This window comes from Marmota marmota, unplaced genomic scaffold (assembly GCF_001458135.2).
Source record: "Marmota marmota marmota unplaced genomic scaffold, marMar, whole genome shotgun sequence".
Lineage (NCBI taxonomy): Eukaryota > Metazoa > Chordata > Mammalia > Rodentia > Sciuridae > Marmota > Marmota marmota.
Genome location: NW_026000016.1, coordinates 47561779 through 47579955, shown reverse-complemented (window position 1 = coordinate 47579955; position 18177 = coordinate 47561779). Strand labels below are relative to the sequence as shown.

The window sequence follows — 18177 nt, the reverse complement described above, 5'->3', positions numbered from 1 at the left end:
AGTGTTCTGGGGGTGGCCGGGTGCAGGGTCGGTGTGGGAAGCGGTTTCCTGGTCAATCAGCAAGTGCTCATGAGATCTCTGGGCAGCCAGGGAGGGGATCAGGCCCTCTCGGGAAGATACTCATGATGACCCAGGTTCCCCCATTTCACTCGGGGAGCCCAGCATCCTACAGGGACAATCTTGGTATTGAGCCCTGGGGTTCAGACTGTAGATGCTCTGATACTCCAAAAGAAGGGAGGGAACCAAAGGCAGGTGGAACTTCGACTAGGCCAGTGAGCGTTTGGAAAGGTAGAGGAACAAGGAAGAGGTGTTGTGGCAGGAGAGATGGCAGAAACAAAGGGAGGGGAGTGAGGGGAGTGAGGGGAGAGCTCTGGAGAAAAAGTGGGAGTCGGGGGAGTGGCGGGCGGGTGGGGACTCGGTTGAGGAGGGCCTCGAAGGCCAGGTGGAGCTTCCGCTGTGGAGCTGGCGCTCTTTCTAGGCCCGGGGAGGGATCCCCAGGTCCTGGGCCCATCCTGCATTTCCTGTAATGGTGACGTCTGGCTCCTGCTAATGCTCTTCTCTCCTGCTCTCACAGTGGCTGCTCTTGCTCCTCCTAATGCTCTGGCTTCTCTGACACAGGAACCTGGCCCACCTCGGCCTCCCCTCCCCAAAGCCTACGTTCCCCTGGAGTCTCCTCCCACCGTCCCTCCACTCCCTAGCGAGAGCCGCTTCTGGCCATACCCCAACTCCCCTTCCTGGCACCACAGTGGCGAGACAGCCAGGGGTCAGGTACCCAGCACCCTTGGGTTCTGGAGGGTGGGGACAGGGGAGAACAGGGCAGAGGGCCAAGGCCAGGGGTCAATGCAAGGCCCCGGGGGTTGTTTTCCTCACTCATTTTTCCAAAGCTCAATTACCACTAGGCCCTACCCCATTGGACTCTGGGATAAAGAAAATATCTTGAGAGTCACAGGTCACCTTTCCCCTTTTTGTTCTCTGTGGACGGTGGGGAAATGAGGTGCTGCCCCACTCTGACCCCAGGCTCACAGGCAACAAAGGTTGTCAACGCTGATGTCATCATGCCCCACTCCCTACCAACACGACCCACCAAAGGAAATTGAGCAACACTCACCCCCAGTGCCATTTTAGTCCCTGTCCACCTCAGAGCCAGCCTTTTGTGTTTCCTTTCTGCCTCTGTCACGTCTCGTCTTCTTTGGGTCTGAGCTCCTATACGGGCCCTCTTCTCCCCTAATTGAGCCTCTTCTCTCACCTGGATTCCTAGCCAAGATCCAGGAGATGGGCATTAGGCTTGGAAGAGGTCATGTGGTAAGACATCTGTGCCTAAAATTGGAAATCCATGTGCTCATCTAAGCTCGGTTCCGTGTAATTTGTGTAACTCTTGAGAGTTCACAGTGAGGTGCACAAAGCAGGTAATGTTACCTGTATTTGACGGGCAAAGAAAGGGGATGGATCTTACCCATGCTTTCCAGTTGGGCTAGAGCTGAGGTCTCTGACCCTTAGCCTGGTCTTTCCAAATTCTACTCACTGAGACTTGGATTATTCACTGTACAATGGGAGGAGGTGGCTCAGATGATATCCGAGGTCCCTTCTAGCCTCATGATTCTGTGAGCCCATAACTAATGCCCCTTTCCTTCCCCCAGAATCCTAGTACCCAGGCCCACTGGGTTCTGTTTGCCACAGTCTTAAGTGGAATCTTCAGATTCCTCAGAGACCCTAGGCTTTGCAGCCCCCTCCGCTGGCCATTCCTTGACCCTGGCTCACAGCAAGTCTGTGCTGCTTAGAACTTGTCATGACAACTGGTCAGTTTGAGGGCCTCTCTATGCACCTTAATAAGCCCTTTTGGAGGCCCTAAGTGCTTATTCCCCAAGATGGCCCCAGGTTGATCAGCCTGAAGATGCATGGAGAGGAATCTCCGGTGCGTCGTGGCCACTCCCCAACTGGCACACATAGAATCTCCCTGTTCCCTGTGTCTTACGAGTTTGAGCTCCAACCATTGCAAAATAAAGAAGTGTCACTGGGGGCCAAATTCCCAGCAGCCACTCTATTGTCAACCACCTTCTCGTTCTTCCTCCCCAGCCCAAGGCAAGTTATGAGCAGAGCAAGAAAGACCCTCACCAAACATCACCCCTGGACACCCCCAGAGATATCAGCCTTGTGCCCACCAGACAAGAGGTGGAGGCAGAGAAGCAGGCAGCTCTCAACAAAGGTACTTTCTGGGACATCTTCCCCCAGAGGTAAGGCTAAGGGTGGGAGAGGAGCCTGGAGGCTCATTTAGACCTGAAGAGAGCGCTTACCCAGCTGGGCCTGTAGCCTGCTTCGAGTGAGACTGAGCCTCCCTGCCTTCCTGCTCGGCATGAGGCCCACGGCTACTCTTGCCTCCCTGCAGTTGGCATTGTGCCCCCTCGGACAAAGTCACCTGCAGATGAAGAGTTGGCCCCATCAGCGGTGGTGAGGAGAACAGCCAATGGACTTGCCAATGGACTGTCCTCCAGGGTGAGTCCATGACCTGACTCTCAGAGCTGGTGTGGGTCTGTGCTGGTCTATGAGCCCAGGGCTGTGAGCGTCCACCATCTTCCATTACTGTTCCAAAAATCTAGGGCTAGGGGAGAAAGGTGTAGAGCAAGATCCCCTTTAGGAAGACATGTCAAGGGACAGGGAAGATGGACATAATAAATATAATTCCTAATGAAATTATAACATGCCATTGGTGAAATAAAATAGAGGAAAAGTGGCAAAAACCAGAGGTCACAGTCAAATGTGCTGACCCAAGGCAGGGCATTCGTTCCCTAGGGCTGCTGGGAATTTGAAAAACGCACATGAAGTAGTATAAGACAAGATAAGTGTATTCTCTCAGTGTGGAGGCCAGAGTCTCCAGTCAAGGTGTCAGTACCTTGGACACTGTAAGGAACAGTCCATTCTACACTATACCCTTCCCCTAGTTTATGGTGGCTCCTGGCAATCCTTCGTTTCCTTCTCTTGTGGACACATTAGTCCAGCCTCTGTCTCCATGTCACTTTCTCCTCTGGGTGTCTCTTTTTCTATATCTTAGAAGGACACCTACCATTGGATTTAAGGTTCACCCTAATTTATAATGATCTCATCTTCAGATTCTTAATTATGTCTGCAGAGACCTATTTCCAAATAAGGTTGTAGGAGGATCGTGAGTTTAAAGCCAGCCTCAGCAACTTAGCGAGACCCTGGCTCTAAATAAAATAGTTTAAAAAAGGATGAGGATGTGGGCTCAGTGGTTAAGCCCCTCCGAGTTCAATCCCCCGGTACCACAACAACAACAAACAAATAAGATCGTAGTCACGTATTGAGGGTTAATGCTTAGGCATGTTTTAGGAAGGCTACTATTCAACAACTGTACTCCCAAGTTTTATGCCATTCCACTTGCAAAATCCATCCATTCCTATATCCCCAAAAATATCCACTCATGGCATCAACTCTAAGTCTAGAATCTCATCTAAATATCATTAGCTCAGAAGTCCCAATTTCACCATCTAAGTCATCTTGATTATCAAGTATGTGTGAAACACAATAATATAATCAATCTTGGGGCAAAATTCCTGTCTTCCTGTGAAGCTAGAAATAAGCTAATCAGCTTCCAAAACACAATAAATAATGGGACAGGTAAAAGGTAGTCATTCCTGTCCCCAAAAGGAGAAATTAAAAGGAATAAAGGAATTACTAGTCCCAAGTAAGTCTGAAATCCAACAAGGAAAATTCCAGTAGGTATGCATGTATGTCGCATGTATTTTTCAGTGCTAGGGGTCAGGGCCTTGTGCATGCTAGGCCAGCCCTCTGTCATCAAGCTACACTCCCTGCCCCTGTTAGGTTTTAAGGCCTGAGAATGATCTGTGGCTCGCTAGCCTTCCCTCTGTATTGATGAGGGTTCTGTCCACCTTTGCTGCTAGGCTGGCCCCTCTAGTTTGCTTTTAAGTCAGTATTCCTGTGTGTGTGTATGCGTGTGTGTGTGCGTGTGTGTGTGTGTGTGTGTATGTGTGTGTGTGTGTGTGTGTGTGAGAGAGAGAGAGAGAGAGAGAGAGAGAGATCTAGGGATTAAACCCAGAGTGTTCTACCACTATCTGCATTCTAGCCCTACTTATTTTTATTTTGAGACAGTATTTTGCTAAGTTGCCTAGTCTGGCTCAAACTTTGCAATCCTCCTGCCTCAGCCTCCCAAGGTGCTGGGATCTCAGGGCCTGTGCCGCACCTGGCTTCTTCTTCCTTTTTCTTGGCACAAGTTTGTGGCCAAGGAGCTCTATCAGCCTATTTCCTACCTGTAGGATCCCAGAGATCTGACATCCCCCACATCTTTTCTCTCTCTTTTGTTACACACTAGCAAGTATGTTTGCTGATACAACATTCTCAAAAGCACAGGTAGACTCCTGGATATTTCAAGGAGATCCATGCTGCTAGAAGACTCTAGAGATCCTTTCTGGATAATCCCATCTCTGATTCTGGTTTCTGAGATGATGGATTGGATTCATGAGTCCCACACCTAATCTCTTCAGCTAAGTCTTGTCCAACCACATCTTTGATTGCCTTTCTTTCTTTTAAAATATTTTTTAGTTATACATGGACATAATATCTTTATTTTATTTATTTATTTTTATGTGGTGCTGAGGATCGAACCCAGTGCCTCACATGTTCAAAGGCAGGCGTTTTGCCACTGAGCCACAACCCCAGCCCCTGATTGCCTTGGCAATACTTTTCCAACAGGGAATTTTCCTAATTTAAGTGAGAACCTCCCAAATAATAAAGTGCAGATTTATTTATCTCCTCCTTCAATTAATCTCTTTCTTCTCTCATTTTATCACAAGTGCAAAGATAATCAGGCCACACCCTCACCACTTTGCTGGGGATCACTTATAAGTTCTGCTCTCCACTCAACAACAGGATACAAATCAGCGGAGTTCCTGCCACTTTGTAACAAAGATGTCCTTTCCTCTACTTTCCAATAATTTGTTCCTCATTTCCTTGCGAGACTTCTCCAAAACACCTCCATTTTCTACCAACTTGTATTCTCTAAAGTCAACCGAAGGGGCTGGGATTGTGGCTCAGCGGTAGAACGCTCACCTAGCGCGGGCGGGACCCGGGTTCGATCCTCAGCATCACATAAAAATAAAAAGGCATTGTGTTGTGTCCATCTACACCTAAAGTCAACAGAAGCTTTCTCTTCTCTTCATTTCTTCTACACCCTCACCAGAATCTTCATCAAAGTTTCTATGTCTACCAGTCATCTCTTTAAGGAAATCTAGGCTTTTTCTATCATTTACCTCAAAATTTGTTCAGCCGCTACCCATTATCCAGTTTCTAAGTTTCTTCCACATTTTTATTATTTTGTTGTTGGTTTTGTTTTGTTTTTACAATAGCATCCATTTCCTAGCACCTAAAATCTGTGCTAATTTTCTAGGGCTCCAGGAGCAAACTACCACTTACTGGGTGACTTAAAACCATGGAGGGGCTGGGGTTGTGGCTCAGTGGCAGAGCACTTGCCCAGCATGTGTGAGGCACTGGGTTCGATCCTCAGCACCACATAAAAAATAAATAAATAAAGGTATTGGGTTCATCTACAAATAAAAACATTAAAAAAAAGAAAGAAAAAAACCGTAGAAATTTAACTCTACATCATGCACAACCAGACAAACGAGAAGTTACACTCCATTTATGTATGATGTGTCAGAATGCCGTCTACTGTCACGTACAACTAATTAGAACAAATGAAAAAATATAAAATATTTTACAAACTTTAAAAAAAATAGAAATTTATTCTTTCATTTATGTGAAGTCCAACATCAAGTGTTGGCAGGACTGGTTAGGACTGGTTCCTTCTGGAGGCTTCGAGAGAGAATCTGCTCTGGGCCTCTCTTCTGGCCTGTGGGTATTGCTGACAGTGCCTGGCATTTCTTTTCATGTAGGTGGGTCACTCTGATCTCTGCCTGCATCTTCCCATCTTCTCCTCTTCTCTTTCCTGTCTCTTATGAGGATACCTGTTATTGGACATGGGGCTGCTCTGATTCACAATGATTTATACTTCAAGTAAAGTTATATTCACGTATCAGGGGTTAGGACTTTTTCCTTTTTTTTTTTTTTTGGTACTAGGAATTGAACTCAGGGGCACTCCAGCACTGAGCCACATCCCCAGCCCTATTTTGTATTTTATTTAGAGACAGGGTCTCACTGAGTCGCTGAGTGCCTCGATAAGTGGCTGAGGCTAGCTTTGAATTTACCAGTCTCCCAAGCCATTGGGATTACAGGTGTGTGCCACTGTGCCCGGCTTGGCCTGTCTTTTGGGGACCACTGTAGTCAGGCTTCCCATAGAAGGGAAACCTGGGCAGGAGGTGAAGCACCTGTCTGAGCCTTATTTCCCCACTGCAGCAGGAGCGCCCCAAGAGTGCCGTGTTCCCAGGTGAGGGCAAGGTCAAGATGAGCGTGGAGGAGCAGATCGACCGCATGCGGAGGCACCAGAGTGGCTCCATGAAGGAGAAGCGGAGAAGCCTGCAGCTCCCAGCCAGCCCTGCCCCTGAGCCCAGCACCCGACCTGCCTACAAAGTGGTACTGTGCTCCCTGCCCCCACAGGCCCAAGCCTGGCAGCTACCCACACTGCCAGCTCTCAGGCCACGGCCAGCCTGTGCCAGGAAGGTTGGGGAGAGGGGAAGCTGAGAGAACCCAAGCCAGGCTCCTGGGATAACTGGGGGGAGGCTTCTCACCACAGGGCAGAATGTTTCCTGTTTACCTTTAAAGAAAAATAATGCATAAAATGATTATTTTTGTTGAAATAAATTATGCAAAGTTCAGCTAGTGGAGAATCCACCACTAGGGCACCATTAGGGCACATTTCTGGAGACTCTTCTATGTGCTTAGCATAGATCTGGGCATCCTGAAGACAGGCACCGTAGCAATGCAGTTCACAGATCAAGTCGTGTCATTCAAAGCCTTTTAACACATGTGAAGACAGGAGACAGCAGGGTTGGGAGTGGCTAGTATTGACAAGAGATGTGGATGAGACCTTGTAGGTGGGCAGGCTTTGGGAAAACAGAAGGGAAGGGAGAAGGCTCTGCAGTGGAGGACGGTGGGACCCATGAGGTGGCAGTCAGATCAAATGTGCACTGGTCAAGGACAGTGAGGATCTAGGTGTGGTTAGAGCTACCTGGAGGCATAAGTAGCAGTGATGGTCACCACAGGGCTGTCCCCTAGGTGCGCCGTCACCGCAGCATCCATGAGGTGGACATCTCCAACCTGGAGGCAGCCCTGCGGGCAGAGGAGCCTGGTGGCCAGGCCTATGAGACGCCACGGGAGGAAATTGCCCGGCTTCGGAAAATGGAGCTGGAGCCCCAGCACTACGATGTGGACATCAATAAGGAGGTGGGTGGAGCCCCCAGCGGGGAGACCCTGGGAGCAGATCAAAGGGGTGACCCCAGTGTCTCCACAGCTCTCTACCCCAGACAAAGTCCTCATCCCTGAACGGTACATTGACCTGGAACCCGACACTCCCCTGAGCCCCGAGGAGTTGAAGGAGAAGCAGAAGAAGGTGGAAAGGATCAAGACGCTCATTGCCAAATCCAGGTGAGCAGGTCTGGGTGGAGCTCCACTGCCTCTGCCCTCCCTGGCACCGAGAATACCTGGGGCACTAGATGTCATGGGGGCACTGAGCCTCCCAGGGTAGAGCAAATGGAAGCCGTGGCTCGAGGCAGCGGGCCGGACTCAGGAATCTCGCAGGGGCCAGGATGCTGCTGTGGGGCCCTCGAAAGGCCCGCGGGGTTCACACACATACCATGAAGGGTTGCCCTCTGTTGACTTCTTTTCCCCTCAAGGCTGCCCTAAGTGTTCACTTGAACCTTTGAATTCAGTTGAAAACATCGAGGCAGGGGTCCCAACTGTTTTGCCAGGGTCCCACTCACTCCTAGGGACAGCCTTGCTGGGCACCAGAGGCTACATCCTCGAAGGCCCCTGGCCCTGCCCACCAACCTCAGCCTGCAGGCCACCCCAAGCCAATTGGACCATGCTGTCCCTCCCTCCATGTCTGTGTGTCTGTGCCTCTTCAGTATGCAGAACGTGGTGCCCGTCGGCGAGGGGGACTCTGTGGACGTGCCCCAGGACTCAGAGAGCCAGCTGCAGGAGCAGGAGAAGCGGATTGAAATCTCCTGCGCCCTGGCGACCGAGGCCTCCCGCAGGGGCCGCATGCTGTCTGGTGAGAGGGGCTGGGCCTCGCTCGCTCCACCAGGGAGACCAGCTGACCAGGTGTAGGGGAGGAAGTGCTGAGCTGCAAGGGGGGCAGGGACAGAGGTAGGAGGCTAAGGAGATGTTCCCCAAGGTGAGGGTGAGCATTTATTGAGCACCAGGTACTGTGCTAGGCCCAGGGGAGTGGAAAGGGGCTGGCGTTGCTGATGATCCTCTGAGCCAGTTCATGGAGGAGTGGTCAGAGGCCAGCAGGAGCACAGGGGCCATTCTGCCTGGGCAGGTCAGGTAAAGGCACAGAGAGGAGTGATCATGCAGCTTGATGGGAGAGGTGTTTGCCAGTTGGGGAAAAAAGCGTCATATCCTTTCCCTGCCTGTTCTTGCTAAATGCAAATAGGAAGAATAAAACAGAAGAATTTTTACACAGAGAAGCAGTCAAGGAGTGGAAAGTCATATAATCACCTCCTTGGCTGCTGACCAAACCCAGTTTCCTGCCAAGAAAAGGTGAGGATGAGGAAGTGACTTCAACCCTTACAAAGGTCCCAGCTAGACGTGATAGGGGCGAAGTCACCAGGATTAGCTTTTGGTTAGCTGCAGACAGTATCCCAGAACAGATGAGGGTGTGATCAGGCTTTGAAGAAGGAAGTCAGTTCTGTATGAATGGGAGGGTAAAGGTGGAGGACAGAGAGTAGCAAGTCACGTAGACTGGAGACTGTCCCCTTCCAGACAAAGCGAACCTTGAAGGCCCCAGTCAGGAGGGAGCTGTGGCTTGAGGTGACTGGTACAGGAGAGTGGGACTGCTGTGCAGGCCACCGTTACAGCAGTCTGGGCAGGACACAGGAAATAAGCAGATGAGAATCGTGGCAAGGGACACGGAGGCAAGGAGGGAGGTTCCGGTTGGTGATTAAGAAGGGCTCCAATTCTGGTGCTCCGAGGCTGTTTCCTCATCTGTGAAACCCAAATCAAAATGCCTACCTCAGTTCAGGCAGCATGAGGGTCAGAAGCGAGGTGTGCCTGGCACCTAGCACTCAATAAATGCCAGCCAGCGGTCGTAGCCGTGATAGTGTTAGTGGTGTTAGTGACACTGGTGGGAGTAGTTGAAAATAGCAATCACTGGCGTCAAAATGGGAACCACTTGTTGGTTTTCTAATTATTTTAAATATGGCTATTTTCAGAAATCAGAGGGTTTCAGGCCACAACAAAAGGTATTTAAGTAAGCCTTAAGGAAGAATCTGCCTGTCAGGTTAGGATGAGCCAGGTGTGGTGGCTCATGCCCGTAATCCCAGCAGCTCAGGAGGCTGAGGCAGGAGGATCACAAGTTCAAAGTCAATCTCAGCAACTTAGCAAGGCTGTAAGCCATCTAGTGAGAACCTATATCTAAAATTTTTTTAAAAGGCCAGGGGTGGGGCGCTGGGGATATGGCTCAGTGATTAAGTGCCCTTGGGTTCAATCCCCAGTACTCCACCCCCGCAAAAAGAGAGAAGTTTTGGCTGGGTAGCCAGGGAAGGCCCCCAGGTACTTCAGGGACAGGCTGTCTGCTGGGCCAGAGCTGAGGGGAGGAGAAGGATGGCTTTGGAGCGCCTTCCTGCAGCCAAAAGGCAGCAGAACCAGTTTGTCTGCAAGCAGGGAGGCCTCTGTTGAACCTTCCTGTAGTTTAGCTGCAAAATGAACTTGACCCAAGATCAAATTCCACATGCTCTGGGCAAAAGGCAACTTCCTGTTTCCAGAGGGCAGAGCACACAATGCTGTTGAAAACCCCACTCTGCCCTGTCTCAGCCCCCCGGCTCTCTCTGCTGCAGCTCCCCAGCCCAGGGTTCTGTGAAAACAAACCCACCCAGCCTATCCGATTTCCCCCTCCACACACATGGGCTTACATTTCAGGGTCTGTGTGCTGAAAGCAAATGGTCAACTTGCTTTTGCCAAAACCCCAACTATGTGAAAAATGGCTGTGGTAGGGCCAGACCTCAGACCTAGCTCACTGTCCCCACCAATCCTGGCCTGTGGCCCAGATCCCCCAGAGCAAGGGCTGGTCCTGGGCACATGCAGCGTGGGCATTAGGTTCATGACCAGGACACGGTGGCGGGAATGGAGAACTGGGTACAGGTTGCTAGGACAGTGAGCAGCAGACACCTGTGCCTGATTGTGGGGGTGCAGCACGGGTAGTGTCTTTGGTGATGAGTGTTGTCATGTTTGCAGCTCCTCCCAGTATGCAGAGTCAGGTGTGTGCTACGTGAGAAGGTGTGGTATTTCAGAGTTTGTGCGTGTGGCCCATCGTGTGCAGCGTCTGTGTCTGGAATGTTTATGGACGTGTGTATTTGTGTGTATTCAGAATGTGCAGCGTGTGGGTGGAGGGAATGTTTGAGTGCAAATAGAGAAGTACAAATAGAGAAGTGCAAATAGAGAAGTGTGTGATGTGAATATGTGTGTGGAAAACGTCCCTAGGTGTTGGGTGGAAAATCGTTTTTTTACAAGTGGTGGTTGCACGTGAGTGTACCATATACAAGTGGAGGTCATAGTTTGCGAGTGCATGTATTTATGTGTGATTGGCTTTTTGTGCAGCACAATGATGAAACCTGTTGGGGTATACGCTGTGTACTGTATGTATTACAAGATTGTGATCATGTGTCTATGCAAGATGAGAGCCAGCCAGTCTCCTGGATGTGATGCAACTAGTCTTCTATGCTTGGATGTGGAACTTAGTACTACACACATTGTACTATTCCATCTGTCCAGTACATATTGGCCACACAGAGGAATTTTAACTATTTTGATATATATATTTCTAGTACAGATTTAGCATTTTTCTGCCTTCTTAAAAAGGTTATATTTACACCATTAACTTTTCTTCTTCATTTCATATCATTGTAAATATCCTTATTTTCCTTATTCCTCTATTAAAGGGATGCTCTTAGGGGCTGTTCTAAATCTATTTGTAGCCATGCAAAGTGTTCCCCTGTTACATTTTTAAAGTTATTATGTTTACTTTTTACAAAAGAGTTTCACTCTTCAGTTGTACCTTCTTGCAGATTCCATGAGGCTCTCAACTGTGCGCTCGCTCTCTCTCTCTCTCTTCCAATTTTCTGGTTCTAATCTACAAGCCAAAACCCCAGCAAGACAACACCTACTGGAATTGTGTATAAATAAGAGTAACTGGTCCGGTATGGTGGCACACATCTGTAATCCTAGCAGCTCGGAAGGCTGAGGCAGGAGGATTACAAGTTCAAAGCCAGCCTCAGCAAAAGTGAGGTGCTAAGCAACTCAGTGAGACATTGTCTCTAAATGAAATACAAAATAGGGCTGGGGATGTGGCTCAGTGGTCTGGTGCCCCTGGATTCAATCCCTGGTAGCCCCCCGCAACTCCATCAAAAAAAAAAAGAAAAGNATTTCTTTTGGCCTTGTTTCTTCCACAAAAAAAAAAAAAAAAGAAACTGGACTCTGTCAGGCTCTCCTAGGAGTCAATTATAAGAACCCCATTTGCATGTACATGGTAACATCTACTTGGTTCCCTTGAGATACTCCTTGCCTGCTGGGTGGTGCACACCTATAATCCCAGCAACTCAGGAGGCTGAGACAGGAGGATTGCAAATTTGAGGTCAGCGTCTGCAATTTAGTAAGACCCTCAACAACTTAGCAAGACCCTGTCTCAAAAGAAAAAACAGAAAAGGCTGGGAATATAGCTCAGTGGTAAAGCACTCCTGGGTTCAATTCCCAGTAACAAAAAAGTTAAAAAAAAAAAAAAAAAAGATTCCTGGGCTGGGGTTGTGGCTCAGCGGTAGAGCGCTCACCTCGCACGTGCGAGACCCTGGGTTTGATCGATCCTCAGCACCACGTAAAAATAAATAAGTGAAATAAAGGTATTGTGTCCAACTACAAGTAAAAAATAAAATTTTAAAAAAAGAAAAGAGATTCCTTGCTTAGTTGTTTAGGTTTTGGCTGTCAGAGTTGAGATAACTTATCATGGGATCAGTGATGTGAATATGCGCGCAAATGGATGTTTGGAAGCATTTGTGAATGCATTTGTACATGGTGTTACAACTGTGTGTTGGGTCACATGGAAGGACACGGGCTTGGACGTGCACAGACATTCCCATATCTGAATTGTGTGGAAGGAGTGTAACTGTATGGTGTTGCCAAGTCCCAGACCCAAGCTGTGGATGGCATGTAGGCACAAACTCCCTGTGAGAGCTACGTTGGGTCATGCACACACGTGGCTAAGGGCAGCTCTGCAGTAGCGAGAGCTACAATGGCCCTTTCCTTTGCCCAGAGGTCAGGAAGCTGATGAGGTCCAGGCCGGGGTGGGGAGCAAGGGACTGGGTTCCATTCAGCATTGCATCCCTCTTGGTGGAAATGCAGTGTGACCCTGGCTGAGGTCTGGTTCTTCTCTGAGCCCAAGCGGGGACATGTTCTCTGCCATCCTCCTACACTGAGGATGCGTGAGGTTCTGGTGACTGCATAGAGCTTGTCCCCAGGGATATGACTCTCCTTCCACTTTGCTGTTCTCGACATGGAATGATAATGATAATAGAGTAGAATCTCATTAATCCAAACATCACCATTTCCAACTTTGCGACGTATTCAAGGGTGGACTGCAGTTCGCCTTCACCTGTTGATGCAGTGAGGGTCTCAGGTGGTTGCAGGGAGTGCGTTTCTGAGCCTCCCACCATGTCTAGGCAGACCTTGCTTTCAGCCTATCAATCAGAAAATGTCAGGTTCATGGAACTGATTGCCATGGTGGTCCTTTCTCTTCTATATCTGCTCTGACGGTTTGGATTATTGTGATTTTACTGCACTATGAATCATTATCTTTAGTGATGCCACCATATATAAAGCGCCTCATCCTCTTTCTCACTGCACAATGGTGGAGAGGTATGTGACCCTCCCACTGTGTGGATGGGAAGGGAGCCTTTGGCCCAGAGAGGGCCCAGCCTCACCCACAGTCACACTGGTTCTTAGCAGAGCCTGGATTTGGCCAGGTCTCCTCTAGGGCCTCGCTCTGCTCCTCGGCACCCTGGGAACAAGGACAGCTTTGCCTCAGCTTGAGCAAGCTCCCAAGCCCGGCTCTCTCTCTCTCTGCTTGCTGCCCGCCTTGCTCCCTGCCTGAGGAAGGGCCTTGCTTGCTCTGGGTCCCCAGCCTCGCCCCTGTCCCTCCGCCCCTATTCACTCCCCTGTTCATTTCTGTTTCCAGTGCAATGTGCCACCCCAAGCCCTCCCACCTCCCCTGCCTCCCCGACTCCACCAGCCAACCCCCTGTCGTCTGAATGCCCACGGGGCGCCGACAGCAGCCTTACCATGCGGGTCTGAGCTCTGACGTAAGCACTTTTCTACTGTCCTTCACCCCCACCCCCAGGGAATGGGTAGGCCCCTCCCATCACCCCACAAAGCCCCCTTCCCACCCATCCCACCCTGCATTGCTTCTCCCCATCCCAGAGCCCCGTGTTCATCGTCCCTCCCTCCATCTGCTTGAGCCACCTGCGTGGCGACCCGGGCAGTGCTGGCTGCAGGCTGCTGGCGAGGCTGCTTCTTGGAGGAGGTGACGCCCGTCGGCTTCGCTTCTCCAAAAGCAGAAGGGATGGCGCTGAGACTCGCCCATCTGCTATGGGGGAAGGCACTTCCCTGGCACCCCATCCCTGTACCTCCACCTGTTTCCCCACACCCTGTGCCCCCACCTTGTACCCCCACCTTGTTCCCCCACCCCATCACCCTCGCCTCTACTCCTCCTGCCCCTAACCTCCCACCTCCATTCCCCATCCCACACCTCTCACCTCTGTTTCTGCCCCGTGTCCCACCTTATATCTCCCACCCCTGATTCCCATTCCTCTGCTCCCTCACCTCTTCTCTCCCTGCCCTTACACCCCCACTCCTATGTCCCTACTCCATACCCCTGCCCCTATGCCCCCCACCCCATGCCCCTCTCCTATCCCACCACCCTCCTCCCACCAGCCAGCCAGCCTTCCATCTACTGAGATCCATGGCAATCCTGCCACAGAACCCTCACAAGCCCCCAGAAGCTGTCCCATGTCTCCATGTCCCAATCTTACTGTGAATGAAAATGCCCCTGGTAGCCACAGCCCAGGGCTGGTGCCCTTCCCTGCCCCTAGCATGGCCACTCACATCAGGCAAGTGGAAGAGACCTCCTCTCCAGAGCGCCCTCCCCGGGGCTGAGGGTGGGCAGGCTCCAGCAGGTGTCTGTGCCAGGGCTCCTTTCTGCCCGAGGAGATTGGCTGGAGGCGCTGCCGCTCTGCGTTTCCCTTCTCACCCTGTTTCTCTCTTCTCTAGTGCAAGCCCTGGCCGAGGCCAATGCTGTGAAGCTCCCCAGGGCCACCTTCTGAAGCGTCCTCTGCCCATGGAGGCCCTGGCTCCCCACTCTGCCCCCGGAAGCCCATGGGAATGCCACCGGAGCCAGAACGGGGTCGGGGCTGCTGCCACGAGGAGCGCGGATGCCTTGGTCTCGCACCTGTGGCGCCTCGCCCTGAGACCCTAGCCACTCGTGCCGTGGTCACGCGGGGCCTGGACAGCGCTGTGGAAGTGCATCCTCTCTGATACCCGAGTTGCAGGGAGCCCCATCCTGGCCCTGGCTGACATCATGGTGGCCCTCCTGGCACATTCCCTGATGGAGAGTGCACCCCGGTGGAGAGTGGACCCTTAGCCATCTTAGGTGAAGACCAGAGGTGAAGAGGAGGTGGACCCTCTGCCTCTTGGAGCCCTGCTCAGCACCAAGGACAGCAGCTGTCATCATCCCCCTCCCCGCCTGCCCCAACTGTGCACAAGGCTTTGACACATCTCCGCTGTTGGGACTTCTTGGGGTTTGGTGGAGACCAGTCACCCTGCTTGAGCCAAAGACAAGAGGAGGAGAGATGGGGAGAGGCTCCTGGGCTCCCAGAGGGGTCAGTGCTGGCTGTGAGAGAGAACAGCAGGTGTGTGCATGTCTGAGAGCAGGTTGGGAAGGAGGCAGCGAGGAAGGGAGAGATCCTCAGAGAACGGGGAAGGGGGTAGGAGGATGTATTCACAGGCAATGGGGACGGAGGAAAATGGGAAGGTGAGTCAGGTTTGGCTTCTCCACAGCGGAGGCTCCTCTTAGTGCTGAGTGTAGGGCCAGACGGTCATCTCTGCACCTCCACCTCATCCCCAGGAGCATCAGGGCCCCAGGAGGACCCACCAACAGGACACGTGTGGTGTCTCAGCTGGGGTGCTTGTGTGGGACCAGGGCATGTGGTGAAGGGGAGTCGGGGAGTGGCAGCCTGAGAGATGATTCTTCCTGGGTCAGGACCCGCTGTCTGCCTCTCCCTCCTGGGATTGGGCAGAGGGAAGAACCTGTCCTGTGTAGGGTGTGGTCAGCCTTGGGGCCTTAGCTAGCTAGTTTCTTGTCCCATCCCGCCTAGAAAGTTCTATGGTCCAGCTGAGTATTTTCCCCAGAGGTCCCAGAGGAGAGTCAGTGGAGGCTGGACTCTTAAAATCCACCTACCAGTGAGGCGGTTGGGGATTGGCAGAAGCAAAACATTCTTCTTCTGCTCCACCCACCTTGAGATGAATGTAGCCAGGGAGGAGGGAGAGAGGGCAAACGGAAGTCACCTGCCCCTGAGCCTTCTCTGCCAGAGCTGCTGCCCAGAGACTTCAGCCTGACCTGCAGCAGCCCCACGAACAACTCCTTCATCTCCACCAATTCCTCTCCACTCCTTCATGGCTGGGACAGTTACTGGTTCATATGCAAGTAAAGATGACCATTCATTCAACAAATATTGATCGAGCACCTTTTATGTACTGTTTAGGCACTGTTCTAGGTGCTTAGAAAATTCTTGGGCTTCTGAGGGTCGACAGACTGGGAGGATCCTCCCCTAGCTTTACTTCTAGCAGGCTTTTTGAATAGGCTCCTTGGCTATGTTCCTATCTTTGCAGATCAAGCACTCCAGATCTGTCCTTTCTCTCTTACAGACTGGCAGGTGGGATTAGCTTCCAGATCACCCTCTTGGCCCACATGCTCCTCCTTCTGTAAGAAACAGATTTTTTAGGCCTTCCCTCCATGCCTTCCCCTCTGTCTCCTATATTTTTTTTTAAAGAAATACAAGGAAGATACCAAGAAATTACATCGCAACTCTGCCACCTCTTTTCCCATTATTTCACAAAGCTGGCTCTTTATGTTGCTTTACATGCCTTAATATATGTTTGATGGAGATGATACATGTTGGAGGTATCTATGTGACATGTTTGTTTAGATGTCAGTCCTTTCCTTGGCTCCTGCCTAGGCCCATTTTCTCTCCGCACCATTTCCTAGCATGTCAGGGCTAACCCCCCTTGCCTTTTTGATCCAAAGAAGGGGAGAGAAAAGACTTATTTTAAGACAGATCTATTTTATGCTTTTGTTTAAAAAGCAAATCTATTTTCAAAATGTGCAATGTCTGAATGGGTTTGCCGGTGATGTGAGGGGACTGCCCTAGGTCCCAATCGAATGCCCTTCCCTCTTCCCCTGACAGCTCCCTTCTTTCCCGTCCCCCAGTCGGCAAAGGGCTGGCCCCCACAGCTCCCTGGAGAGCACCTTGCCAGAGCAGGGCATTCCCTTCGGATGTCCTGTCTAAAGGATGACACTGTCAACTCTCCATGGCGCACCAAGGGTCGTCGGGTGTGTGAATCCTCTTGAGGGAAATGTTTACAGTTGTATGCACAAATGGACTCCCACACAGGCGCACCCTCCTCAGCTGGGCTCCTGGACCATCTCCCTCCCCTCCATGCTCTGCTGGAAAGGGCAAGCAGTTTTGTGGCAGCCTGTGCTCAATGGCACTAAGGAGGTCATCGATGGACCCATGCTATGTGCAAAGCCCAGAGGAGGTGGCTCTGTGCCATTCCTGGCTCTTTATTGCAGACACATTCAAGTTCCTTGAACTCCTACACTTTGGTCCCTCCCTGTTCTGGGTCACGTCTATGGCATCTGTCTCCCTCTGTGACCTTTTTCCTTGGAGGCTGTTCTTAGGGGTGACACCTCGGTCTGGCATCCAGACTGTGAAATCACCTTCCTTGCTGGGGAGGGTCCAGCGGACCATGGGACATCTCAGCCTTACCCAAGAAACCCCCTGGGCTCTAGCAGGCTGCTGCTGAGACCCTGAACTCTGCCAGCTCAGCCTTCCAAACTGCTTGGTGACTGTCAAAATGAGCAAGGAGGCTTTTGCCTTGCAAGGATTTGGGCAGGATGGGAGTTTTTGTCCAGATCTAAAAACGAGAGTTTTGGGATTTTGCACAGAGCTCTTGGCCAGCGTTGAAGCCCAACCTCCAACTGTGGCACTTGCTGGCACTCTGTTCCCAGCTCAGAGCATCTTGCTATGAACGAACAGAGCCCAGATGGAGACCCAGGGCTGAGTGACCGTCCTGGGGAAGCTCTGGTTACCCATCTAGGGCCTTCCCAATTAGCACAGTACCTCCCTGATCAATAACCAAGAGGCTGCACTCGAATACTGCTACTGTCACTTTAAAGAATTTTCTGAGGTTGCAAAGCTGTGCACGAGCTCTTCTGCCTTTGCAAGAGGCATGTTCTTGGGGCAGGGCTGACTACAGCAAGATGGAACGACTTCCTTACCCCTTAGGCACCCTCCACCTGGCAGCTCTTAAAACTAAGGAAAAATATAATATATAAATATATATACATACACATATATCTATTTATGCACATATTGGGGCCAATTTGATTTGCCTAGTATTAGAAAATAAACCATGCAAGGAAATTTATGATCTCAGTGTCTTTATTTAGTATTAAAGTGACCTTAGATGAAGAGTTAAGGTTAGATAAACAGAGGGCATCTCTGTCGGGACCAAACGGCTGTAGCACCCCCTTAGCATCTGGCTAGCTGAAATAGCATCTGTCTATTTCGCCCTGACTGAAATAGGTGAGAGCTTGTTCCCTCTTTTCAGCAGAATTCTTAATAGATTTAGGCACTGGAGAATACCTATGAGTTTTGCATTTGTATCTTGCAAGTTTGTATAAACAACAGGAAATAAAATGAATGGTTTGTA

General features: G+C 50.8%; 1 protein-coding gene across 19 annotated transcripts in view; it reads left to right on the top strand.

Annotated features, from left to right (window-relative positions):
- Positions 1-18177, top strand: part of Plekha6 (pleckstrin homology domain containing A6) — a 142939-nt gene extending 124762 nt beyond the window's left edge. For 14 of the 19 annotated variants that reach the window (XM_048809746.1, XM_048809739.1, XM_015483909.2 and 11 more), the window contains 9 exons: positions 619-768; positions 2074-2203; positions 2384-2490; positions 6382-6558; positions 7201-7368; positions 7436-7569; positions 8049-8194; positions 13367-13490; positions 14458-18177. In XM_048809746.1, coding sequence (XP_048665703.1) covers positions 619-768; positions 2074-2203; positions 2384-2490; positions 6382-6558; positions 7201-7368; positions 7436-7569; positions 8049-8194; positions 13367-13482 — 1128 coding nt within the window. In that variant the 3' untranslated portion in view covers positions 13483-13490; positions 14458-18177. The remainder of the gene's footprint in view (positions 1-618; positions 769-2073; positions 2204-2383; positions 2491-6381; positions 6559-7200; positions 7369-7435; positions 7570-8048; positions 8195-13366; positions 13491-14457) is intronic. The other 5 variants (XM_048809747.1, XM_015483904.2, XM_048809741.1 and 2 more) reach the window with 4 other exon arrangements.